Raw genomic sequence first — 27,960 nt, 5'->3', positions numbered from 1 at the left:
AAACCGAATTTCGGCAACGGTCTCAGTTTCGGCCGAAACTTAAATTCCTTACAAAGATTATGTTTGAGGGAAAAATAAATAAAACCTTATTATAATCAGTCAGTCTTTATATTTTCATCTTTAAATTACAACGTTATGCAGTCTTCAAAAATTTTACTTATTGATAATCAACAAATCAACATAACTACCCCCTATTCAAGAAAAAATATCAAATTCACCTTAAAAATACTTAAAATAGGTGAGGTATTTATTTGAGCAGGTGTAGATTCTTCTTTTGAATATTATTAATGGTTTTTCAAAAATAAAATTACTTATTTAAGTTGTTACCTAATAATATTTATGTAGTAAACAAAGTAAATCACGAGTCACGGCATGATTAGGCATGTGGACGTGGCAAAATGTCTTCGTCGCTTGTAACTTTGAAATTCAACGCGCCGAACATGACCGATCACAGCGCTAGAATTCCCAAATGCAGTTTCGGTTTCGGCCAGGTTTGCCGCCGAAACTAAACCGAAACCCGTTTTTTTGCCGAAACTCGACCGAAACCGAATTTTAGCTCGGGTACTAGCCAATACTCATTTCCAACAATAGTCAGATTATCAGAAGATTTTATCAGTTTGATATGCTAATCATTGAATTATTTTTTAAACGCAATCAAAAATTTATTAAAAAACCGAATATCGAATATTCTTGCATTAAAGACTATAAAAAGTAAAATAATTGTTAATTTTATTAGCAGATGGAACATCAGCAGAAAAATGTTTATATTGCCGTCGCGGGCGTCTTAATACAACAACCGAATGGGTAGCTTGTGATATTTGTAATCGTTGTATACACCTGACGTGTGATCCTACTTCCGGCGAAAAAACCTATAGCGGTACCTTTATTTCTGATTATTGTTCAGCCGATAAGCAGTTCAATAATGAAACAATTTTAAATAAGTGTTTATGTTGCTGTTTAGGGGAACGAGCTGCCACTGTAACGTGGGTAGCTTGTGATAATTGCAATCGATGGATCATTCGTATAGAGGAAATTTTTACTGTGAGAACTGTTCTTATAGTGTGAAAGTAAAATGCGAACGAGCGTTACAAATACTAAAGGAAGGGAGTAAATTGATTTACTTGAATTTAATCGAAGAAAGAACAAGGGACCCGTGCTAGTCTTCTGCATAGTTCGAGAAAAGAAAAAAACGTTTAACTACGTCAAATTTCGGGGTTTTTTGCAAGGCGAGGAATCGTAAATCGAAAGTGAACCTTACAAATTCAATTCAGTCTAGTAATTTCTTTGCCAGTGGAGCGATAACACACGGCATTTGTATTTTTTTTTAGGGTGGTCCCTAGACTCAATTATGAAATAATTGAAATAAAATGTCCCTTCAAAGTGCGCGACTGCAATCGTACCGATATTGATAATGACGGAAAATTAAAACTTAATTCAAATTGCCACTTTCAAATTCGAGATTGTTAGAAATTACTAATATACCGTGGTGCGAATTCGTTATTTACAATTTTAAAGGAATTCAATTAACACAAAAAATAGAGAGGAGTTGAATTTTTCAAAAATAAAATGTTCCCCGTGCTACAATAATTCTTTTATTGCTATCATTTACCAAATTCATTGGATATGAAATATCAATGTGAAACTAAACTTGAGATCACGTAAAGATTTAAATATTTTACCAAATAAACTAATAAATGATATTAGTTACTATAAAACAAATAAAAGGGATTTTGTTATAGCACTTTTTAAAGATTTCTATTGTTTACAAGAAATAAACATTTCTGATTTTGCTTCCTTACCTAATCAAACATGGATAACTTATTTCGTTTTGTACATTGTGTTGAATTTATTGAATGTCAATAATAGGCATCAACTAATTCAAGAATTAGTGAATGTTATGAATCAAAGAGGTTTTTGTATGAAAGTGTATAATTGTAAAATTATTGCAAAGCGCTTTCGACTTTCGTCATCATCAGTGCTCACCTGAAAGTAAGTGATCTAATTGAAAAGAAAGCTTTGTTAAAATTAAAATTTGTCAAAAAATTTTTAGAGGTTATGAAATTTAGAAAATTGTTTATGATTACTTACTTTTTAGGCAACAGTAAGTATCAAAATGAGTACATGGCACATTTTTAATATTTGACAAAATAGGCTAAAAGCCAAGAAAATACATTTTTGGATTGAGCCTTGTGGTTCACTCAAAATATTACGTGAAAGAAGGGCAACTTGAGACAGAATGTGTCAAGTCATGTTAAAAAATAATGGTACCAACTTGAGGAGTGATCCATTAGGTATTGATTTAAAATAATTAATTTGTGATGAAGCCAATTTAGAATAAAGTATTTTAGTAATAAATTTGATAAATTAACAATTCATAATCCTTTTATGAAGGGGAAGGAAATCTCTGTTTGAGTTTACTTGAGTATTCAAGCAATGATTATTATTGAAAAGTTCTTTGGAAATCTCCAGCTCTTCAAACAAGTCCAATCTGAGGAATTTTTTATTATCTGTTTTATGTAATATTCTGGAATTTCTGTTGGGGCTAAAGTTATGATACTCCACTTCTGTGTAATTTGTTAATTTTGTCTTTGGAATTTAATAAAATTTGCTTAAGTTATTTTGAGATTTAAAAGAAATTTTTGTGCCAGGTATGGTATTTTCTATACAAATTCACATATGGTTTTTAAATAATTGTTTGAGAGAAGATATCATTCCGTAGTTTGCCAGAACCACAATGCCAACCAATATACCATCTCACTTGAAATCTATTCAATGGATCCAATGAATTGTAATATACGAGAGAAATATCTAAATTCATTTAAAATATGTTTACTGATTCTCAAAATATTAAAGAAGAATTATCACTGAAGGTTTATAATCATGCGTTGAACAAAGAGGCTACTTTAACTGTTGTCTGTTTTGTATTAGATTTTTCGAATGTATTGTCAATAATCATAACATGTTGAAACGAATAGATATAGTAAAATATAGGCAATAAATTAAAACATTGATAATCAATAGATCTGAAGATATGACAAAATCTTGCTTAATGTGTTTGTGATGTCACTACAGCAAAAAAATGTGCTTTTGAAGAAGACTCATACATATTGAATGTAATTCACTTAGGGATGTATATTTTATTAATAACATTTGTCAATTGTGCGCCCAGTATTAAAATGTATCTCTAATCTACTGTTCGTTTTGTGTGGAATGGGTAAGGCTAAAAGTTGAGGTTGGTGGCCTTTTGCAGAAATGGAAAGTATTCCATTTCTGTTTTCGTGGTCAATTGTGCGCCCAGTATTAAAATGTATCTCTAATCTACTGTTCGTTTTGTGTGGAATGGGTAAGGGTAAAAGTTGAGGTTGGTGGCCTTTTGCAGAAATGGAAAGTATTCCATTTCTGTTTTCGTGGTCAATTGTGCGCCCAGTATTGAAATGTATATTTTATCACTAATTTAGTGTTCGTTTTGTGTGACTTGGGTAAGGCTAAGAGGGGAGGTTGGAGGCCTTTTGCAGAAATGGAAAGTATTCCGTTTCTGTTTTTGCGGTCCAAAACTTCAAAGGTTACACGTTTTGTGAGGACTGTATAAGACTATGAGGGGAGGTTGGAGACCTTTCGCAGTTATGGTGTGTACCCGTTTTCTTTTTCCGCGGTTCATTTCAGGAGTTGTCAGGAAGATTAACGAGAAAATGAGTTGAAATCCATTTTTTTCATTTACAGACACAGTGGTTTAGTGGCGAACCTGCCACTAAAACAAAAAGATAACGCTCCCGAATTAGACAGCAACGAATGTCTTGGTCGAACAATTGACTGGCTTCTAGCTGAAGCTTCATTGGTGACTGAGAAAGCGGGTCTTAATCATTAACTGTGGAAGATTTAATTAGCGGGAAGTTACACAGACTTGGCTTACTCCAGAAAAAAATTCAGATTTTTCCAAATTTAACACTGACTATTTCTTCTCAGATTTGAATTCAGTTAATTGGAATTTCATCTATGCTTCGGAGAACGTGGATGAAATGTTAACTCATTTCAACAATAACATAATAGCTCTCTTTGATATTCATGCTCCTGTCCACGTTACAACTACCAAACCACCAGCACCTTGGCTAACATATGATATTAAAGAAATCATACAAATTAGAGATAAGGTATTGAAGAAATATAAAAAGACAAAATTTTTAATCGATTGGAAATACTATAAAGATATCAGAAACTATATACAGGTGAAAAGAAAGCATACCGGTTTTGTCTTTTGGAACAAAAACTCAAAAACCAAGTGGAACACACTTAGATCTTATGAAATTTTTAGAAATAATAAACAAGGATACACTACAAAAACACACGTTTGTCTATTTTCCACTATATTTCTTTATTGTTGACTAGTTTCGGCTATTACACCATTTTCAAAACATAAAATAGATAAAGATAATTTAAATATCCTTCACACATGCGAAAAAGGGAAAATGATGAATCTGTTGGAATCTATGGAAATAAACAGGTCAAAGAAAAATCCCAATACTATTGTCCTCAAGGAACAACTTGATCTAAATAATAGTCCTCTCCTGAACCTATAATCCAGTTCCCAAAACCTACATTATATCAAAAGCATTGTTTTATGTTCATGGATATTACAGGTATACAAAATGTAGGTACCAAATTATTTATGATAGGATAGGCAACTTAGGTATAAATTACTCAGATTTAAATGTATTCAGTTAGTTTTGAAAATGGTATAATAGCCGAAACTAGTCAACAATAAAGAAATATCGTGGAAAATAGACAAAAGTGTGTTTTTGTAGTGTATCCTCAGTGAACATGAATTTCCACAAAATAAACAAGTCGTCAATCAAAGAAAAGAAAAATAATAAACGATCTGAAATTCCTCGGGAACTTAAAGATGCATAAAAAATGAATTCACATTTTCTTAATATCAGTCATGTGGATAAAACTTCTGGGCAACTTTTTCTTCTTGATTAATACGACACTCTGAGTGGAAATTCCCAATTCCGTTTTTCAACTTTTACTTCTATCCATGTTCAACGCCACCTGAATTCTATCACAAGTAACGCCACTGGGATTGATATTTCCATCAAAATGATCGATTATATTTTCAAAAAACTTTCAGATCATATAACATTTATCTTCAATAAGGTCGTCACCACTAACTGGTTTTCCATAGCATGGAAAAATGCCTTAGTGATACCCATACCTAAAAGTAGTAATCACATCGACTTATCTCAACTACGCCCTATTAGTTTGTTGCCAACATTTTTCAAAGTCTTTGAACGAATTCTAAAAGAACAAATCACAGATTATGTTATGAAACAAAATATTGTAACGGAAGCTCAGTCTGGATTCCATGCATTCCATAGCGTAACCACTTCTCTTTTGAATATAACTGACGATCTATTCACATCAGGTGATTACAACCAACTAATATGTCTTACACTACTAGATTATAGTAAAGCGTTCATACAATTGACCATAATTTACTATACAGAAAGCTATTACACTATGGATTTGCTGAGGATGCTGTCAAAGTGATTAAAAACTAAAGACACATCCATACCCAATCAGTTATTATTGGAACTTCTATATCTGATGTCAGACCAGTCACTTATGGAGTTCCACAAGGTTCAATTCTCGGATCCCTATTGTTCTCACTCTGTATAGCAGATTTTTACTAAAGTTTGGAAACTTGTATAATCCACCACTATGCTGACGACACGCAAATATATACAGCTTTTTCAGCTGAAAATATCACTCAGGCCCTCAGTAACATCGAAAAAGATCTTCAATCCTTATTTGACATTTCTGCAGCACATAACCTCAAATTCAATCCATCAGATTCACAATGCTTTTTAGTCCCAAGTCAAAGCGTGAGCAAATATGCGGTAACTTCAACTTAAACATATAATGTGAGACTCTGATTATGTCCAGAATATCATATTGCGATAGTGTATATGGTCCTGCATTACTTAAGGCTGATTCTAGTCGTTTGCAATGAATTCAGAATTCTTATATTCGATTTGCATATGGAATTCGACCACATTAATGGCAAGTTTGCAGATTCCAGATGGCTCAACCTGGAAAAAATGCGTAAACTTCATCTCCTCACTCTTATCCACAAAATTTTAATCACTGGTCATCTCACGTATCTACTCAAAAGTTTATTAATAATGCATAGCCTGAATCAAGTGAATACCAGGAAATGCAATCCACTTCTTGCACCTCAACAATCTACTGCTCTATTTACACGAAGATTCTATTACGTCTCTTCAAAAAAAAATAATTCCCTTCCTAATGAATTCTGGGATTACTCTCTGTATAACTTCAAAAAGAAATTGAGAATGAGGCTCCGCCTACTATAGATGGACTGACTACTACAAATGTTAAGTTCTCGGATAACCCCACTATATTTAGTTATAATTATTATTATAAGCATATTTATTTCGGATTTGGCATCACTCCGTATATGTTAATTTCCTCGCGCATATCGCCAAGGAGACTAGACAAAAAATTGCTCTCCGCGATAGACGAACAGAATGTTTTGAGTGACAGTACAAATGTAAAAACGTACGAGCCGGTGGTGCTATCGAGTATCCAGAAATCAAAGTGCCGATTTACGTGTGCTCCTTTATACCCATAAAGCAATCAACCCCTTACAGTCCACTATTCGCTGCTGATTGGGCGGATGCATCCCCTTTACCCGGAAGCTGCACAGTAAGAGCAGGTAAGGTGAAAACCTTTGACGATTTGATCCAACATTTTGGGGATACATGCCAAACTCAATCAATTCCGCAACAACAAATAATTATTTTCTTCAAGTTGTTCGTATTAGATGCCAACCTACCTATTTATGTTCAATATATTTGACCAATACGCTATATTCAGTATTATATTTTTTTTTTGTAAATACTTCCGTGCAGTATGAAATGTAACATCTGGCCATTCTTCCGCCGAGAATGATAACATCATTTATTTTCAAATAAATCATTTTGTAATAACTGTATATTTGAGGAAATGTACCATTAGCAATTTTATGTTCATAGATTTAGGGTTTTTGTAATGTAAATACAAACAAGATATCCTTTATCTTTCGCGATGAATAAAGTCGATTATCATTATTATTGTAAGTTGCATCCTCAGAGTAATTTGTTAAAGATAATCGATTTTGACAAAAAAAATTAACCAACAGACGTCGTATAGAAATAATGGAGTATATGCATTCTCAATGCAACATTTACTGTTTATCTCGAAGTCTCTCTGTCTATTAGAAATTTTCATCAAGTAATCCAGATATATTGAAAAAAGATCAAAATTGTCAAATACATATCTAGTGGAGAAAATATTTTGCTGAGTAAGAGAAAAGCAACAGGATATTTGCTCAATTGATTGGACCTCACTATATTTCACTGATATGAATTGTGGATTTTCTTATTTTTCTGAACAAATTTCCTGGTGTTATGATGTTTCTTGTCCTTTTAAAAGAACTAGGCCTAGGGAAAATAAATCAAACTTATGGATCTCAAATGATTCAGTCAAAGAGAGCAAAGCCTTTAGAGATTTGTTTTGGTTAATTTCCACGAATTGTAATGTGGACCATCAAGCTATGCAATTGTATAAACAAAAAATTAAAGAACAAATTAAATATAAAAAAAGAAAAAAGTCACTATTACGATTCAAAAATCAGGAAATCCAGTAACAAAACTAAACAAGTTTGGAAAATAATAAATAATGAATTGGGAAATAAAAAAAGGGCTCTTGGAAACAAACCTATTACTCTAAAAAATGAATTAAAGGAGGAAATTAACAATCCACAAGAAATTTCAAATCTTTTCGTTGAACATTTTTCATCTTCTGCCGAATTGCTCATCTCAGAGCACTTTGGTCAAAATGTATTACTTCCCTGTACCTATTCGAAGAATACTGTTAGTCAGTATCCCTTCGATACATCCCCATTCACAAAGACCGAAATTCTAGGTACTCTGGAAACAATGGCAAATAAAACCTCCGCAGGTACTGATGGTATCTCAATAGTTACTGTGAAAAAAATTGTAGACCTTATAATCGAGCCACTATTGTTTTTGATGAATCAGTCATTTTTTGTAGGTTGTTTTCCAAATGTATTTAAAACGGCTCTCATATTTCCTCTATATAAAAAAGGCGACAAAACTGAGGTAGACAACTACAGACAGATATCTTTACTTTGTTCCCTCTCTAAACTGTTTAAGAAAGTTGTTAGTAACAGAATTCTGAATTACATGGATCAAAATAATCTTTTTAGTAATAACCAATATGGCTTCAGGAAGAACAAATCAATTGAATCAGCTTCATACCATTTATTAAATTTCATTTATACACAGGTTGATTCGAATAAACTAGTTGTAACACTTTTTTTCGATTTGTCAAAAGCATTTGATACCATTTCTTCCGAATTTCTTATAATTAAACTTGCAGGCCTAGGTTTCCCAAATAATCTATTGAACTAGGTGAAATCATATATGGAAAACCGTAGTCTAATAGTTAGCTGCAATGGAATTTTATCAAGTCCCAAAGATGTAAAACTAGGAGTGCCTCAAGGTTCTGTCCTGGGACCATTGTTGTTCCTCAATTTCATAAATGACCTGTCTGAATTCTTTTCTGAGTGTCACATAACCATGTTTGCGGATGACACTGCAATTACTGTGGCTGACAAAAACGAAGTTGAGTTGTCAGACAAAATAAATAAAATAATAGATAAATTCAGTGCTTGGTGTCAACGTAACAAACTTATTCTGAATAAATCTAAATCTGTTTCAATGAAATCATTTATTAGGAAAAATTTCAGCAGTGATTCTTCCACAATAAATGGTATTCGATCTTCCAGCGAAGTCTTGTTTTTAGGAACGTCTTTAGACGAAAATTTGACCTGGAGCGGTCATATTCAGAAGGTCTGCAACAAACTCAATTCCGCATATTACTCAATCAAACAATTGAAAAACACTCTAGATAATTTTGGATTGATGAATGTCTATTTTTCTATGGCTTATTCTCACATCAGCTTTAATATCATTTCTTGGGGATGTGCAAGGGAATTTCCACGAGTTTTTGTCGCTCAGAAAAGATTGCTGAGACTAATTTTTAATATAGATTTTCAAGATAGTTGTAGACCAATTTTCTTAAGAGAGGGCCTATTGACGGCACCTTCTTTATTTATCTTGAAGTGTGTCACTTTTGCCCGTAACAATATAACTGAATTTGTCACAAATGCAGATATACATGGTAAAGACACCCGTCATGGGAAACTGTTAAGAACCCCCTCACACAAAACGGCTCACTTTAGATGCTCCCCACTATTTAATACAACAAGCTGTTATAATAACTTGCCGGCATCTATTAAGAAAATCGAGTCAGATAAACTTTTTAAAATTGAGGTGAAGAAACTTCTCTTACAGAAGTGTTACTACAGTCTTGAGGAATTCTTGCACGACACTTTTTCATGACTTTTTGAGAGTATTTGCTAGAGCTTCTCCGATTTTTTATATAATACTTCTATGTTGTGAAAGTTTGTGGACGTGAACCATATTTATTGTTTTTGTATTGTTCAACTTCTGTAGTTTTATTTTTGTTTTTTAAGTATGATTTAGCACATGTACTCAATGTACCAAAGTGTCATAAATAAATAAATAAATAAATAAATATTTCACAAAAATCAAATGGATATTTGTTATTTACGTTAACCAGTTGTTAACCCTGCAATCCTGAGAATTCTTTAGAAGACTAATGAAAGCAAAGGATCTACTTGGTCTTTACTTCTAAATTTTTTATTCCCGACAACTGTGATGCCTGACTCACACACTCGCCTAGAGTATGGCCACACAAGTCACAACGTCGAATACTAAAGTGACGATTGAACCCTCATTCACAATAGCAGTTGTTTCATGAGTGGAACTCTTCAAACAACCTGCTACTGATTGAGCATCTATGAAGAGAGAAAGTAACATAAAAACACGTTGAATTTTGAGAAATTAAAGCCTAGAAGAAATCTCTTTTTAATTTGAGGTACTTAGGAAAGCACTGTTATTTGATTCTTCACATTAAAAAAAATCTGTTTAAAGTTTTTCCGTTAACCAGCTGTCGCACCTCTACGAACAACAACTCTCAAAAGTCAACACTTGTGCGAGCTAAGGACTAACGAGGTCTTACCTTTTAACGTGTGATTCCTAACACGGGTTGGGCGATAGCAAGTGAAAATCGATTGTTCAGCCTGAGGCTTGAACCAGCGACCAACACGGCGGTCGATTTGAGTGAGTCAACAAAGCACCCACGTCGAACCGACTGGCTACCGCCCGTGCTAATGAGTCCCAATAAGTACACTGGAAAAAAAACGACATGTTGCTGAGGAAACTTTATTTTAGCTACTTCAAAGTAAAAAAAATTAAGAAGACTGGACTTTTTTGCACAAATCTGCATGAGAAAAAAAGGTGAATCAACTTCTCAACTGCATTTTTCATAAATAAATGGTTAGGACAAACTCGTTTATCATTAATTTTTGGTTGGGGCCTTAAGTTCTAATGTACGACAGACTTTCTATCCACAGCAATTTGAAAATATTTTTTTAGATATAAATTTACCAAAACACCAAGAAATTGATGAATGGACGAAAAGTAGTTGCTATTTTCATATATTATAGGAAATAATGTTTAGTACATGAAGTAATACCAGACATAAAAAATATATCAAATTGAATATGCTAATACTTGGCAAGAATTCATTGAAAATTCATCAATAGTAATACCACAAGACCTCAGAATTTTATCGATGAATTTCCATTTTTCAAAGAAAATTTTATTTAGCAATACCATAAGAGCAAAAGTCTTTATAAAACCACTTGTCCTATGGACTCATTGTTTCATCTATTGCCGGTCGATCGATCGGTATTGCTTGAAAATAATAAAGTTTGTATTTTTTCATACAATCATTGGTAGCTCTGTTTATATTCCTGTCACATATGAATAAACAGGAACCAGATGAAATTAATGCCCTAGATGAATTTCCATGCTTCCGTATCTTGCAAGGAATACAAAAATATTAACAAATGGTTTGCCTTGAAAACATTCAGTTGCCGAATAAAAAATCTGTACATGCATATCAAAAACCTAAGTATCACATAGTTTGAAATGATAGTTGAGAATATTAGTTACTACTTTATTTGGCAATTCTCCTCACTACGTGATCAATTTATCCAAAACGTATATAATTTTGAATGTTCTGATGAGTTAATTTGACCGAGATATTCAACTGACAAAGTAAAAACTATATGATACTTTCACAATAATACAATGTAGGAATGATAATGAATGCTTAATAAGAAAATATATACACTTTAAACATAAAGATACTCTTTGTTCCTGAAAATCATGGTTTTGTCTGCTAAAATGTTTCCATAAGATTTAATGGAACAAGTATATATAACAGTGACCTCTCCTATAATTGTAGTTAATTATAAGCTTTTTTCCAATGTTAATGACAATTGGAATAAACTTAAACATATGTAAATTCTTTGGCTAGATATATACAGTCCGAGTTGAATAATTGTTTCAACACTTTTTCATGGCTGCCGATTTTTTTTAAAAGTTCTTCAAAAGATGGTAAAACTAAAGTACCTGAAATTTACCATTCGGAATTGAAGTAAGTAGATAATGATTCCAGTAAATCTTTTGGGTTCAAAGAATATTTGAATGTCTGAAAAGTATTTTGTACTTTAGACATGAGTCTAATCGTTTTCGCCAAAAAATATTTCATACAACAGACGAAACAAATTAATTTTACAGAACCTTTAAATCATCTTATATGCAAAACTCAAATATAAAACTATCAAAACTACACACTGGGTACCTGCACGTATATATAAAAAACAATCTGAAAATTAAAATAATGTACAACATAAACTCTCTGGGGGAAATTATAAAGGGCTACATGGTTTATGCAAATCCGAGGGACAACACTTGATTCCTCATCATGCGTTGTCTACCAATAGTCAATCTGACTGCTCCTTAATGGTAAAACAGTTTACTTTGAAATGGCGGCACATCTGCCTAACCTGAAATTTAAGTTCATACTTTCAGGTTTTATTATGTCATTGCTAGATTTAAAACAAAAAGGGGGGAATAATTTCACTCAGTGAATACAAATATCAAGTTTGAGTTACTTATCGATTTTGTTAAATAATGGTTTGAATTTCAGCTTCACAGGAGTTAGTTACACGAAGAAATAATTTGTGAATATAAATTTGATGCATTTTCATCGTGCTTGAAATTGCAGGTTAAAATAGATTAAATTTATATCCACAAGATTTTTTTTTGTGTAACTATCCTCTGTGGGGCTGAAATTCAAAGCATTATGCCGAGAATAAGAGCATAATTTTATTTTTCCAGTATGAAGAGTGCAGAACCATAAAAAATATGTCTTCAATGTCGACAATAAAAACAAAATATTTATACAAAAAATGTGGAAATCTTTCAAAGAAAGGAATTCATCAAACATTCTAACCTATTGAAAAATGTACTGAAATAACTTACCACACAGGTCCCATAATGCATATGAGCAATGGTTGTGAACAAACATAAAGCGTGCATAAGGAACAACTCAAGACTGGCCCACTGGGTTAATATAGATACCATGATGACAAACGAAGTAGGAACTAATAATAAATTGAATGCCTCACATGTGGTGTTACTCATCTGGGCGACGATTAGGCGACACTAAAATTAATGAAAAATATTTAGATTCAGATTTATAAAGAATTTACATCTTCAAATCAAGTTATATCGACATCAATGTGTTTCTGTGACTCCTTTGTATATTTTCATCTCCCACAGTACAAAAAAATAAAATATAAATTGTACTATAGAAATCCAAATAGGTATAGAAAGGCAAACTAAGTAAACACATTATTATTTTTCTAAAATCACAATGAGTGCAATATAAATCAAATAGTCACATAACAACCAGTTGACTTTAAGACACCAATCCAAGAATCAACAGCTCAACAACAGCTATTGATACTTTTCACATTATTTTTAATTTAAGGGAATTTTTCTACTACTTAGGAGTCATCTGACTTGTTCGTTTCGTCTCAGGAAAACACTGCAGCCTCAGGGGCTTATTGCGTTTTTCTCTCATCCGTTTCATTGTTTCATGATACCAATTCCAATAATCTTGTGAAGTGTACTAGTTTGTAAAGGATCTTTACTGGATGCATGTCATATCCAATGCATAAAATATGACGAGCTGTCTCTCTTTGTTGCAGTTAAAATCACCGCTGTACAGCCTTTTTCGTTCAGGTGTCCTCTCTGTCCCCAGCCCTGGATCTGCAATGTTTTAGGTGGAGTAAAAACTGAAAAATGCCGCCCCCGTCCAATTATATTTATTTTTACCTTTATCAGCCTCAAAATTTCAGTTATCTGAATTGACATTTGATTAATTGACATTTGATTGATTGACATTTGGACATAGGCCTTTTGGAAATAATGCATCCATCGCTGCTCTTTCTGTGTTAAACCTATTTATTTACAGATATGCCCACTTACTATAGGTGAGAGATATATAGACATGAACGTGTAAGATATATATTTTATACATAGCACATTCCTTTCTACAATCCTGGCTTGTAATCCTTTATAGATGCCGGCCATATTGGAGCATTATCATGAGATTGGCCACGACATTGTCCAATATCTAATATGATCGACAAGTACTAAATAGTAAACACAAACAAACAACACAAATGTTTGAAACAAAACACTGTCTTGGAGAGAGGAGAGAGTTTTCGAATATAGCTTCACCCCTTTCGCACGCACGGTAACCAAACGCGTGTTGCCGCGATTCCTGCCGGCGACCGGGCGCGCATTTTGAACTGTGCCTACGCGCCTCGCGAATAATAATGTTCGTGCCTAGTGTAGGTCAGAGTTAAGTAAATGATGAGTTCTTCATTCGTCTGCACAGTGTGAATTTGTCCGCCCTCTGAACTTGCCGCCCGGGGCATAGGCCTCGGCATGCCGCCTTCTAAATCCGTGTCTGAGAAAGAGTATGGGTCCTAAGATCGATCCTCAGAGTACTCCTGCTTTCACATTCTTTGTACTTGAACAACTATTGGTTAAAACAAATTGTGTATATCCTGTAAGGTGGGATTCGAAACATTTGAGGCAGTTTTCAGTAATTTCATAATGAAGTAGCTTCCACAACAGTATTCTGTGGTTAACACAATCAAAAGCTTTCGATAAGTCACAGAACACTGCCGCAGTCGCCTCACCACTATTCAAGTTGCTGTATGCTTTATGGAGAAAATTGAATATTACGTCATTAGTGTTTTTGTTTTGCTGAAAGCCAAATTGATGAGGAGTAATTATTTTGATTATAATTAGATGGTCTGATGGTCATCAACCCTTCTATTACTAATTTTTCAATCAAATTTGCTAAAATTGGTCTTAGGTGTGATGGGCCATTAGGACCACCCCCTCAGGCAAAGGAGGGTGATCCTAATGGCCCATCAAACCAAGGCATTTTAGGTTTCTAAAGATACCTGTTCCACGGACTGTCTTATCTCTGAATATGTAATGCTTGATATAAAACAGGTATTTTTTAATAAAATCCTGATATATTAAAAAAAATCTGTACAATCTATAGTTCATCCACAAATAACAAGAGCACTGTCGAAAGGTTTTGCTAAAATCCTCTCATAAAAAAACCGAAATATCGAGATTTTGTCACCCAGTTTGTTCAATTCATTACCTAGTGATCGTAAAGAAACAAAATATCGTAAACGATTCAATTTTGTAGTGAAAAAATCCACAATAGAATATATTTTACCCACTAATTGTAAATTCTTATCAGGGGCACATAACGTTGAATTATTATATTATATATATTTGGTTAAAATGTTTACTTTCAATACTTGAGAAATTGTGTGTTGATTATATTTTATTGACTTTTTTATAGTCTACAACTAGTTACATTTATATGTTACTTTTATTACTTATGGATGTTTATCACTGTTGATGTTATTGTGTTGTTTATATTATTTATGATATGGTTACATATTATTTGGACTGACTTTTATAAAATTGTTATATTTACATTCATATGTTTTTACATTTACTTTTAAAATTGACATTTTCTTTGTTTATTGTGCATTGATTTCTGTCAACTGTACTTTTCAACCAAAGAAATAAATATTATTATTATTGCATTGTAACAATATGGGCGCGTCTATTCCAAATAAATTTATTCTTTTTATAACTAAATAAGTATTTTGGTGTGAAAACAACAAAAAGGTCATAAAAACGCATTCAGTGAATATCAGTAATAGACAAATGAAAAAATCTATGTTGATATGATGTAGAGAAAATATGATAATTAGCTAATCAAAGACAAGAATTATGTAGTATCAGTGATGTTACTTGCAATACTTACCGATATATTTGAAAAAACTGTTCCCAAAAGGAAAAATAGGGCTCTAGGCTCTCGGTCCACAATATTACTGGGAGAGTATAAAATCCATATCAAGGTTAATAAAAAAAAGGCAGATACAGGTAAAAGCGGCCGAATTGCATCTGAAAAACTTCTCATTTTTCCAGTTCCATTTTTGTATGACGCATAAATATTATATGCAACGACAGGTACATTTGATATGAGAGAGCATACATAGAGTAACATTTCAAATACCATTCCAGTATTGATGCCACCTATTCGAAATTGCCAAATTTCATGCCCACCAATCTGAAATTAAAAAACAAAACAATGAATACAAGTGAAGTTGAAATATGCATGCATTATCTATGGGGTTTGAAAAGGCTGGTCCTCACAGTACCGCAACCACTGGTGGTTAAAAACTTACCTTCTGATAGTATATAGAACTCTAGGCAAGGACCAATTTTATTCAATGTATATATAAATGAAATTTTCTCATTAAACAATAAGGGTAGTATAACTGGTTTGGCAGATGACACAGCCGTCTTTTAGTAGAAGATCCGAACCTAAATCGACCTTCACCGAGCTGATAATAGAATGAAATATATTTTATAATGAATTTAGTATATTAGAAAATATGTTGAAAATGGGTTCGCTAAAAAAATCCTGGACAGACTATTTTTAATTATTTTTCGAAAAATGATTTTTAATTAAATTTTGCAACATCAAGATAATAAGAAAATTTTTGTCCTTACTTGAAGTATAAAACATATAGAATGTGCAGCCGTTGGGTTGTCTATTATTTACCTGGGCGAACTACTGGTTTGTCAGGTATAAACAGGTATATCGATGCCAGTTACTTTCACTAGATTAGATAATAAAAAAAAATTATATCATCGTAAGCGACTACGATGTTGAGTCCTTTATTATTACACAGTATACTTACCTCGGATCTCTCTGGCACACATTTCCACGCGCATTGAAATTCAAATCTTTAAAGTTCGCAAACCCCTAATAGGACCGAATTTTCTGGGGACAACCCTATATCAACGTGTTCGCAAAGAAACAGCGCTTATGATGATATACATTTTTTTTTATTATCTAATCTAGTGAAAGTAAGTGGCATCGATATACCTGTTTATACCTGACAAACCAGTAGTTCGCCCAGGTAAATAATAGACAACCCAACGGCTGCACATTCTATACGTTTTATACTTCAAGTAAGGACAAAAATTTTATTATTCTTGATGTTGCAAAACAACCCTTGTGGGTTGCGGTGGAGGGTCAAATAGTCCCACTCACTTTGTACCTAACCTAACCTATCCTGGGGAATTATTGCTATCATTGATTATTTTGAGAATTAGTGTAAGATATGATTTTAATTTTCTATGAGTCAGTTAAAACTTTCCAATATAATTTTTGAATAGAACTGGCCGATATTTGATGAAAATCCATATTAATACTAATTAATACAGTTTATTGTATAATTTTCACTAGAAAGGGTTTTACAATATAGCGAAAAACGTGTCGCGGTTTTTGTAAAACCCTTTATAGTGAAAATCATACAATAAACTGTATTAATTAGTTCCAATATAATTTTATGGTTATATATATTATAATATTAATAATAATAACATGTCTTTATTCATCACAATAAGAAGTACAAATTAAATGAAATTCAAAGAAATGATGAATAGGCGGAGTTCAGCTATGAGAGCTGCTTTTAAACCCAACCTCGATTAATATGCATTTTTATTATTTTTTATAATATTCGGATATGTGAGAAATTGCCAAAATCTTTTTGCATGTGTCGTGCCCTATCTCTGTCGTGTAAGAAACATATCTTTCAACCTTTTCTTAAAGTTTCTCATTGTCACATTCAACAAAAAACTGTTAATTTTTTCTGAATTGCATAGCCCAGTTGAAGTAACACCACCAACAGTTTTTAATTTTTTTTCAATTCAAAACATATTATTTTCTGATTTAATTGCATGATTGTATATTGTGAACTATTTAATTTCTTTTGGTTTCCATAAGTACACTTTGAATAAAAAATAAAGATATGCGAAACTGTACATAAACACAATATACAAATAAATTGTACTTACTCCTGCTACCAGGAAAGTCAGAATAGTACCCCACATGGAAAAATCATATCCCCATGGTAAAAATAGTACACCAGTATTGTACTTCTCAAAATGAGATAAATAAAAATTCATCATCACGTTCCACATGGTGAAAAACATCCGAAAAGGAGGCAAACTGTAGGTGCTTCCTCTTCCAAAAATCGAATACATAGCACCTGGAATAAGACCAGCTGTATAGGAATCCAGGCCATGATCAAATAATTCACCAAGAGGTCCACTAGTGCCTGTCCTCCGGGCTTGTTTTCCGTCGATCCCATCTAAAAAATATATATTTTCAATCCAAAATAAGCACTTTTCCCAATCATCAGAACTGTTAGGGTCTTCAGGAGATGAAGAATATTTTGTGTTCTCTTCATCTCCTGAAGACGCCAACTTGATTGGTGAAACGCGCAGTTCTAATGAAGAATATTGTGTTTCATTAATTTTCTGAAGACGCCAACTTGGTTGATGAAACATGCGGCAAGAAGAGTATTGCAGTTCTGGTGAAGAGTATTGTGTTTGTGTTGGTGTGTACATTTGGGAATATATGGACGAAGCTACACAAAAAACTCAATCCAGTTAAAGTGGAGAAATTGGTAAAATTTATAGATATTTCAATTGTCACCAATGAAAGTTATATATCTATATGTTGAATGATTATTTCTTTTTACATTTTATGAGAATGTTCCTATATTTGGTTTAATAAATGTTATATATTTGATGACTTACTTAAATTTTTTCAAGAATTCGAAGAAAATGAATAGGTTATAACCGGCGGGTTTTTCATTGTGGCTTTAGCCGGTTACAACCCCCGGTTTTAACCGGGTTGGTTTTAACAGTGCCAACTCTGCGAAAATCCACACCAAACAGTGACTTTTTCGGAATGCATTGAACGTTCTTGGATCTCATGTGGATTAGTATCGTCCCAAATTCGACAATTTTGTTTATTCACGTACCCATCCATCTAGAAATGGGCTTCATTCCTGATGCACGACGCAAAATTTGCCACAATGTGGTCTGAGAAAAGCCAAGTTCTTTTGAGAGATGCGAAATCGACTGTCTCGGATTATCCTGCACACTCTCACAGACAGCGGCGATGTTTTCGGCAGATCTTGCGTTTCGTCGACGTACGGGTGTTGGTTTACTTAACCAGTGGACTCAAATTTATCCACCACATTGCCAACAGTCCTCTCGGTAGGACGATTATGGCGACCGTAAAATGAACGAAACACGAAGTACGTTGCCCAAACAGAATTTATTATTTCCACGTGTTGTTGAATGCTATATCCGTCCATGGAGATTTCGCAAAAGAGACTGAATAAACGACAACTAATTTGACAGATGTAGCTTCAACAAGATGGCCGTTATCAATTATCAAAATTCTGAAATCCCTGTTGGAAAACCCTATATTTATATATTTAAAACTTTCACCACAACACCAAAGTCACAGATGTAAAGTGAAACTTCCTGCATTCGTTTTATTTGAAATACAGACTTACCTAATGTATAACCAATGAACAAAAATATTCCTCCGACTGTGAAAGCCCACTTTGGAATAGGTGGATATTCAGGATGATCTGGATCACTAGCATAGAAGTTACAATCCAGAATGGTAAACATAACGTATGTAGACACAGTAAAGAGAAAGCCAGTGAAAGTTAATAAATTTGGAGCTATCGATCTGGGGCAGTACTGAAATTCAAATAAAAAATTATTGAGAATATAAAGATAATAATAAAATAATGTAGATTCTGTCAGATGTGTCCTGAAGAAAAGTTATCATGAATTTATGGTTTTTTATTGAAGAGTTAAGGGATATTGAAATTGGAGGATGAAAATACGATTTTCAAAGTAAACCAGAAACTTTACTAGTCGAAAAATTTCTTCAACACCATTATACAATGAGCAATCGAAATGTTAAACAATTATTAATATTATATAGCCCTGTATTTGAAACTGAAAAACTTTCTGAAATATAAAAAAAAATTTCACCCACCAGTTTTTAGTATTACTTATTTTAGTATTATATTTAGAAAGTAGATATTTAAATGAAGCTAAACATGTTTCTAAATATTTTCATACTAATTTACTTAGGTGAAAGTTTATTTTTGTTTTACAAAAACCCATTTGTAGAAGTTTTTTCATGAGGAAATATAATTCTGCATTAAATGTATATACTAACAACACATATTGGTCTCGATTATTAATTCACTTGAAGCTTCCTGCTAAACTAACACTATGTATTCAGCATACATAACTAAATGAATGTACAGTAATTCAGTATGTACGTAATTCACCATGAAAAAGCTACTGTGTTAGCGGAACATGTCGTGATATTTTTCAAAAACAAAGTTTGTGGAGATCAAACCGTAAGGTGTAGTTTATGAAATAACTTTTCTCCCAAGACGAATGTTCTTTCAATTTAAACAAGATTCCTATGGCTGAGATTTAATCAAATGAGCGAATGAATGTTATATATGTACTGTCATCGATGACATGGGTGGATTTGACCCATTCCATGACAAAAAGTCATAGTTATGAATGAATTGAGTATTTTTTCTTATAAAGTTATCCTTATTTGCTAATGAAGAGCCGATAAGGCAAGTGTCTTAAGGCAAAATATCGGATGTCTAGCAGTGAGGATGACAGTGTTCCAAGTAAGTGAAATTTTACTTATTTCATCAATTATATTGTGTAGGAATCTTGTGAATAATATCTGATTCAATCTCATTCAAATGTTTGAAATACAAACAGAATAGAGAAAAGGGTTCTTCATATAATTCAGCGTTCATATAAAAGTATTTGTTTCAAAAGTATTTTTCTTTCCAGTAATTCAATGTTTATATGAAAATAGCTGTTTCGGGAGGGCTTTTTTTTCCAGTCTGTGTCTGAAAGTTACTTCTTTGTATAGATTTAAGTTTTGAAATTGATTGCTTCCTTCATTTCTTTGGAAGGTTGCCACATTTTTTGTATCAAGATGGAGAAGTAGAAGGCCAAAAACTTTTTTTTCAAAAAATGATGGAGAATATTTTGAACAAAAACAATGGTTGGGATAGTGTAGCCTAATCTCTAATAAATTTCAAAACACATTTCGTTTAAATAATTACCTCAAAACTGTTACTCTCAGTGCAGGCATATTTTAATTACTTTTGAAAATATCTATTGATGCAATTTTTCGGAAACTGCTGTTGGAAATATTGATATTAAAGTATCACTGGGAAGTCAATTGAAATCACTTTAAAAAGATGTGCCACCTGACCACATTTAAGATTCTAAGGGTAATATCCAAGTTACTCTTCGTAAAGAGTTGAATCATGAGTGCTTAAAATGATTCCTGAACATGTTTTCTTTGAAAATAAATTTGACGTGTTTTTTCCATATTTCAAATTATCTCCTGGAAGGAGTATATAGAGGGTTGGAAATAGTTTTCAAATCGACACGCTGTGAATTATAACTTTAATCACAAAACATATGATTTCATGTAATACCATAAAATATAAAAAGTTAAAAATAACTTACCTGCACAAGCCAGTTCCAAAATGGATGCATAACATAAATACTCAATATTCCAGTATCTTTGCAGCTATACTGAAAATAAAAGAATTGAATATATAACATTTTCAAAATAGAGATAGATAGTGTTGCATTGTTACCCTATTTTTTCTCGTGAATAAATAATTGTAGTGGCGAACTATATTTCAAAAAGATATTTGGCTGATTCATGCACCAAATTTTTACCTTTTTTTTTTCTCCAAATATAAATTTATTTGGAACAATCATGAAATACAAATCAATCAATTCAAAGAACTACGATTATAAAAAAAAAGGAAAGAAGAAAAAAAAATCACATCAAAGGTGCTGCTTCGTTCCCTTCTGCTCATAAAAGAGGACATATGCCTCATCGCTTACTCTATCTTCAACTTCAAGAAAGTTGGTGAAATTTAAATCAATGAGAGCTTCCGCATACCACATTTTTGCTTTTATATTTACTTTGACTTAAAGGAAAGTTCTGTAGGCGAGAATGTTTTGTTTACGGATTTGACGGAAAAAATGTGCATGCGTTAACCAACATTGTGTTCCATATTTTTGTAACATAAGTCTGTTCTTTGTTGATATTAGCATTCTGCTATTATATGTGAAGTGTAGTAACAATGACATTTAATTAATAATAATAATATAGGTCTTAATTTTCCACAACATTACAAAAAAAAAATAGTACATAATAATTATAAAATAACGAGAAAAAAACCGAGGTGTCAGGTCAATATGTAAGAACACATCTTCCCTTCCAACCGCATCAGATTTTATGTGATTAGGTTATCAGCATCTACAAAATGAGGTGGAATGTTTTTGTCATTCCTCTTCAGGTTTTTTTAAATTCCATTTTGTGTTTTAATTTTTAGACTTTTTAAAATTTCTAATTAATTTTTTGTAATTTTAAAAATTAACTGTCTTTTCATTGGGTGTATTATTCTCGTAGTTCTAGTGACTTTGTAGACAAAATGTTACCTTTTCAGACTATAAAGGTTATCTTTCTATCTACCAATCTATCTATACAGTGTTTATCAGCCTAATAGAATAAAATCGATAATAATGATCGACACGTCGATTGGTATTTTCAGTTGTGCATATTTTTCAACAGAGTGTGTTGTGTAACAGTGCAATACCAATTTTGTTATTTCAAATGCAACACTCTGTATATTGTGTCAGCGCTATTTTCTAGGTTTGTTTTCCGTAGTCTGCATACAAGCATTTCTAAATGAAAACTTTGAAGCATGTAATGTATTGAAATTTTAATCATTTTAATTAATTAATGTTTTTGAAAATACCATTAACTGCTACAAATGCTCTTTACTGTTTTGAAGCAGATGCGTACTTAGATTCAGTGTGAATTGCATCGTTGTTGTGTTCTTTTTATCGAGTTTAATTCTGTTGTTTAAATTGCATCTTTTTAAATACCATACCCTGTAGTTTGAAAATTGTGTTTTAATTAAATACTTTTGGACTTCAAAGAACCACAGGTCTTATTGATAAAGCATACAGGGTGTACAGGGTGTCAATTTGAAAACTTCCCACCCTTAATATAATCGTTCCAGTAAACAATTTAAGGAATCGAAAAAATAAGTCAATTTTATTGGTTTTTATGTCAAGTTTCATTTTGACATAAAAACCAATAAACGTGTATAAGCAAGAGACTCAAGAAAATCTAATAATACTCAAAGATGAAATTGTGAACAAAGTATCAAATAACAGGAGTGTGTGGTCGCAGCATCTACAATATTATGAGATAATTTATCACTAATCATAGATTTTCAGAATTTTTATATTTCATTTTATACCATCTGATTAATTACATATGTACTTTTGTGTCATCTTGTATAATATTTTTAAATATTTTTGCAATTTTCGTTGGTATTAAAGTATTACAAATTCATATTTCTAAAATTCTCAGTTTAAATACATTGCAATAATATTTTGTTTACTGAGCCTTGGAATGGAAAATATTTTAGTTTTAAAATTAAATATACAGAAACAAAACAAGGAAGAGCTAGTAGTAGTAGATTATTGTAATTGCTTTGATAATATCCAATCCAAATGAGCACTTTAACCTTGTTATCTCAAATAGTATAAATGATTGTTGAAATCAGGTTACTAACCCTTTTATCTTCATTTCCAAATATCGAAATTATTATTATTATTTATTTAACAGTTTCCTGTTAATGAGATTACATAATAGCTCCTAAATTAGGGGATATTATATAAAAATCTATTATATACAATAAAATTAGCTGCAATAAACTGATTAAGAAATTCAAATTTATTTTAATTTTTATATGAAGGGGGTCACACTGGAAGACATTAACCTATCATAAAAAAGCTACCAATATATGAAGTCCAGTAGACTTTAGATATTTCGATAGAAATTCATAGATAACTAATAAAGGATACAGCTACCATAACTTAATTTTACTAACCTTGTAATTATCAAATCCAATCAAATGGTCTTTTGTTAAATATTCCTTTTCCATTTCGATTGAGTTTTGTAATAACTCTCAATCGCAAATATCGGTACTCGTTTATTCAAAACGAATGAATCATTCCATCGTAATCATAATTCAAAAATCTGCAGAATAATAATCCATTAAAAAAAAGAAATAGAAAATATTAGCATACATGCGACAATTAACATAACCTACTGAAAACTGTCATTTGAATAGTCTGAAGTTGTATAGTTATCTTCTTTTTATTTTTTTACCTAAGCGGAGTTAAACTGACCCAGGGTTCTTCTGGTTTCGTATTCAGGATTCAGGAGGCCCATGGAATTGGTGACATCAAGGTTTAATCATTGTCACAAGGAAGGAACCGCAGTCACAATATTCGGTTGAGGACGCCAAGCAATCTAGGTATAATTTCTATAGCACAAATGCCATAAATTACTGAATATTTAGCTACTAACATTACCGGCATGACAACCATATCACAACAGGTTACAAGGATGAATTTATAGTCAATAATATTTAGTTCAATCAAATAAAGTTGAAAACTCGGAAACTCTCTCGCAAAAACTTCAATGATGTGAACCTTTTTATATTCACCAATATCAAATATTATTTCAAATGTTGAAATAACACGAGTTTTTTTGGTGACATTATATATTAGATCAAACGTAAACGGCCAACATATTCTGTAACCTTGTCAACGTTTCTTCTGTCGAAAAGGGAAATATTCAAAATACTTTCTTTATACAACTTATGGCTGACTCACACACTAAAATTTTACTTTATAGTCGGGATTGATGTACTGTAAAATTTCGGGAGAAAAATAATGTTTTCAAATATCGAATCAACAAGTATTTCAAATTACTCTTCAACAATGAAAAAACCTAAAACTTGTTTAAATTGAAAGGTGTATATTTTTAGGAGAGAATAATTTTTGGGAAAGAAAGGTTTATTATCCATATCTGTATGCAAAAAATGTGGGAATCTTCCAAAGAAAGAAAGGAAGCCAAAATCTTTATTTATCTAAATCTTCTTCTAAGAATATCTTCGAATGGATACTAGATGAAAATCCATATCGAAATTCACTTATGAGATTCATTTTGATTTTCACCATAAAAAATTTGCAAACCCACGACACGTGTTTCGCTATAAAATAGCTCCCTAAAGCAGTATTTGATTAACTACTTTTAGACTGGAACATTTTATAGTATCATATAACTATTCCCCTGGCTAATACCACGAAGGACGTTGGATTATATCTAACAGGTGTCAGTGCAGGAATCTTCACAGAAGTATTTCCAGCATATCCCAACACCCTTCGTGATATTAGCCGGGGATATAGTTGGTTTCTGATAGGTATCAGTCCATTAACCTATAGTGTAGGTAAGTCAAGACAGGTCTGAACAAATTGTTCTTTTAATTAAGTTGATTTACAGCCGATATTCAAGTATGCCCACTGAATATATGTGAAGGTTTCTTTCCTTTTGGATATGCAGTTGCTTTCAGTACCTTGTTTACCATATGGAGCGATGGCAGATTTGTTGTTTGTCATTCGCTTCAGCTTGGTTAGAGGAATGATACTCTGAAAGGAATACGATTTTCAATTATGGAATATCATCAACTTCACGTTGATGATGGCCACTAACTTGCACTGACGAGAGGCCAAATAACCCGAATCCGGTGTGCAAGTGTGCCCGTTTCTATAATTGAAAATCGATTCCAGCAGTTCTATAGCCAACAGCAGCAGGAAATACTTCTGTGAAGATTTCTGCACTGACACCTGTTGGATGTAATCCAACGCCCTTCGTGGTATTAGCCAGAGGAATAGTTGTTTTGTGATAGGTGTCAGTCCATTAACCTGCACTACAGTGTAACTGAGTCGAGGCTATCCTAAACAAATTGTTCCTTTAGTTAATTTGATTTACAGCCACTCGTTCAAGTATACCCACTGAATATTTGTGAAAATTTTATATTATCTCTCTCTCTGTTTTATTCTCAATTGATTCCGGGCAGACGCTTTTCGCCAGATTTCATATTTTTATAACTTATGGTCTACGATTCGATCAGTCTAGTTTTAACTATCTGACTGAAGAGATCGGATACATTCATTTCTTAGCTATTATAAAAGTAGGTAAATACTCATTAACTAGTAAAAATTATGTGAAAAACAAGTCAAGTTAAAAAATATTATTAACTAGTTGTTGCCCGCGGCTTCGTCCGCGTAGAATTTTGTTTGTCACCATTTTAAACAAATAGTTGCAATATTTTTTATTAACCCAAAACTTTAGGTTTCCAACTTCAAAACTGACGAAATTCAATATAATCTTTGAACAATTATATTTCCTCCTTGGGGTGGAAATTCCTGTTTCCCTTTCTTGATGCTTATTTACGCTATACAAAGAACCTACCTGCATATTTCAAGATTCTAGGTTCAGGATTCCCAAAACTAACACAACTGTCAACGACGTCTGCCCACGTTCTCGGCGATGGCGCTTTATTGCTTAGACCACCCCTCTACCCCCGCGTATCTACCTCCGTCGTCTTACAGTAGACGCAACTGGTAATGGTTTATTGCGTTGCATCAGGTTCGTCTTATCGTGATAAGTTTTAAATGATTTGCCCAAATTACTTAGTGTAAAAGACAAAGTTTATCTATATTAAATACTTGAAACGACAATTGTGCATTGTAAAAAAAGTATTCAATTCAATTGTATTTATGGCTCAGTATTTTGCATATAGTGGCTACGACATAAGAGGTGGATATATGCTATTACGGACTTTTTAGAACTATTTGAGATAAACAATCTTACGGTACATTATCTGCATGTAACTCCAACGGTATAGGCAGCACACGTCAAAATAGCTCTCACCCATCCTCACAAACTTTCACATTTATAATACAAGTGTAGACATAGACTGATTTTCTGGGGCGACAAAGCATACTTATCTGGTTCTGGTGAGAACATTAAGTACCTGAAAATGAATTTTGAATTCATAATTGAACTCATATCTGTCTGTTTGTAAGAAGATGCGTCGGACTGTAGATCATAGTAATGTTTTTATTGAATTTCTTCAAACCGCTAGGGATATGCCTCATATAACTCCATATGTTTAGGAAGAGGGGAAGAGTTTTTCATTGGAAAATCAAATGGAAAATGTTCAAATTATTTAAAATTAAAACATTCAAAAATATCAAAACGGACTCTGATTAAATTTTCATCCGGATATGAAATTTCATTTCAAAAAACCTAACTCTGACAAGACACGCTTTTACTCAGTACCTTGTATATTGGTAAATATTTCAAAAAAGCTCAATGCATTGTAATCCAACACATTTATTCAAAACATTTTTTGGTAACTTCACTTCTTCAACTCAAACTTTCTAATGGAATCTCATCGCTGTGACAATGTATTTTCAGCAAGTTGGTTTAGTATTCAATAATGAAAAATATTCATCAAGTAGGTACCTACTCTTTTATGTAAAACCTAATATTTATCTGCTTTATTAATCACATGTGATATATAGAATCAAATTACAGATAAGACATATCAGCACTGACATCAGAATGGTGTTTATCTTTCTAATGGCCGCATCAGTGGTTAACCACGAATGATTCAAAATTATTTCCACTTATTCATAATTGCAATATTAAATTAATCACTCATTGAATATACTATTTGACTATTTCAGCACTTACAGTTTTTTGTTTTCATATTTGTTTATGGCGTCATAAAAAATTTATTGTACCTACTTGTGAATCAATTATGGGTAAAAATTGATTTTTCCATTGACCAACATTACCATTGAAAACTCTCAAAAAATGAATCTTATGTGAGCTAAGACTCAATGAAATCTTGTCTTTAACATGCACGTCCTAGCATTAGTTAGTTGATACGCAATGAACACAAGGATTGGCATATGAACAATTCACATGACACACTCGCTAAGAGTATATTTTGGTAGGTAGGTACTATACAAGTCATCAATAAGTCTCAGTAACCATCTGACTTCCGAATTAATTGGCAACATTCAGTTTTTTGATGTCTTCCTTCGTCCATTTTTCGGTTTTTTTCCTTTTTCCATCCAATTATCCGAACTTAAAGACAAAATTACCTTCCGGACAATGCACATTCACAGGTCTAATGGTAGGACAGCTGACCAAAATACTTAAGTAATCATTTTCATATACCGGGTGTCTCACATTTTATGTGACAGGCAATATCTGGTTTGTAGAAGGAGATACACAAAAATGTTTCATACAAAAGTTTTAGGAGTTCACGAGAGCTATATTTTGATATAATTTTTAAATATACAGGGTGTTTGGTGTAGTTGCTACAGACCAAAATTTCATTTTTTAAAATAGAACGCCCTGTATATCATT

General features: G+C 32.5%; 1 protein-coding gene across 1 annotated transcript; it reads right to left on the bottom strand.

Annotated features, from left to right (window-relative positions):
- Nucleotides 1-10,377: 10,377 nt before the first annotated feature.
- Nucleotides 10,378-26,405, bottom strand: LOC111503759 (ethanolaminephosphotransferase 1). Its single transcript, XM_023158155.2, has 8 exons — nt 26,389-26,405; nt 23,555-23,703; nt 21,099-21,167; nt 19,079-19,271; nt 17,562-17,857; nt 15,457-15,762; nt 12,564-12,746; nt 10,378-12,085 (listed from the first exon to the last, which is right to left on the bottom strand). The coding sequence occupies exons 2-8, from the start codon at nt 23,606-23,608 to the stop codon at nt 12,023-12,025; spliced, it is 1,164 nt and encodes a 387-aa protein (XP_023013923.1). The 5' UTR covers nt 23,609-23,703; nt 26,389-26,405; the 3' UTR covers nt 10,378-12,022.
- Between the last annotated feature and the right edge of the window lie 1,555 nt (nt 26,406-27,960).

Source organism: Leptinotarsa decemlineata, unplaced genomic scaffold (assembly GCF_025532065.1).
Source record: "Leptinotarsa decemlineata unplaced genomic scaffold, Ldec_3_MD MMD2_tig00026299_RagTag_RagTag, whole genome shotgun sequence".
Lineage (NCBI taxonomy): Eukaryota > Metazoa > Arthropoda > Insecta > Coleoptera > Chrysomelidae > Leptinotarsa > Leptinotarsa decemlineata.
The sequence above is the reverse complement of the archived record's forward strand: the minus strand, read 5'-3'. Positions and strand labels throughout refer to the sequence as shown.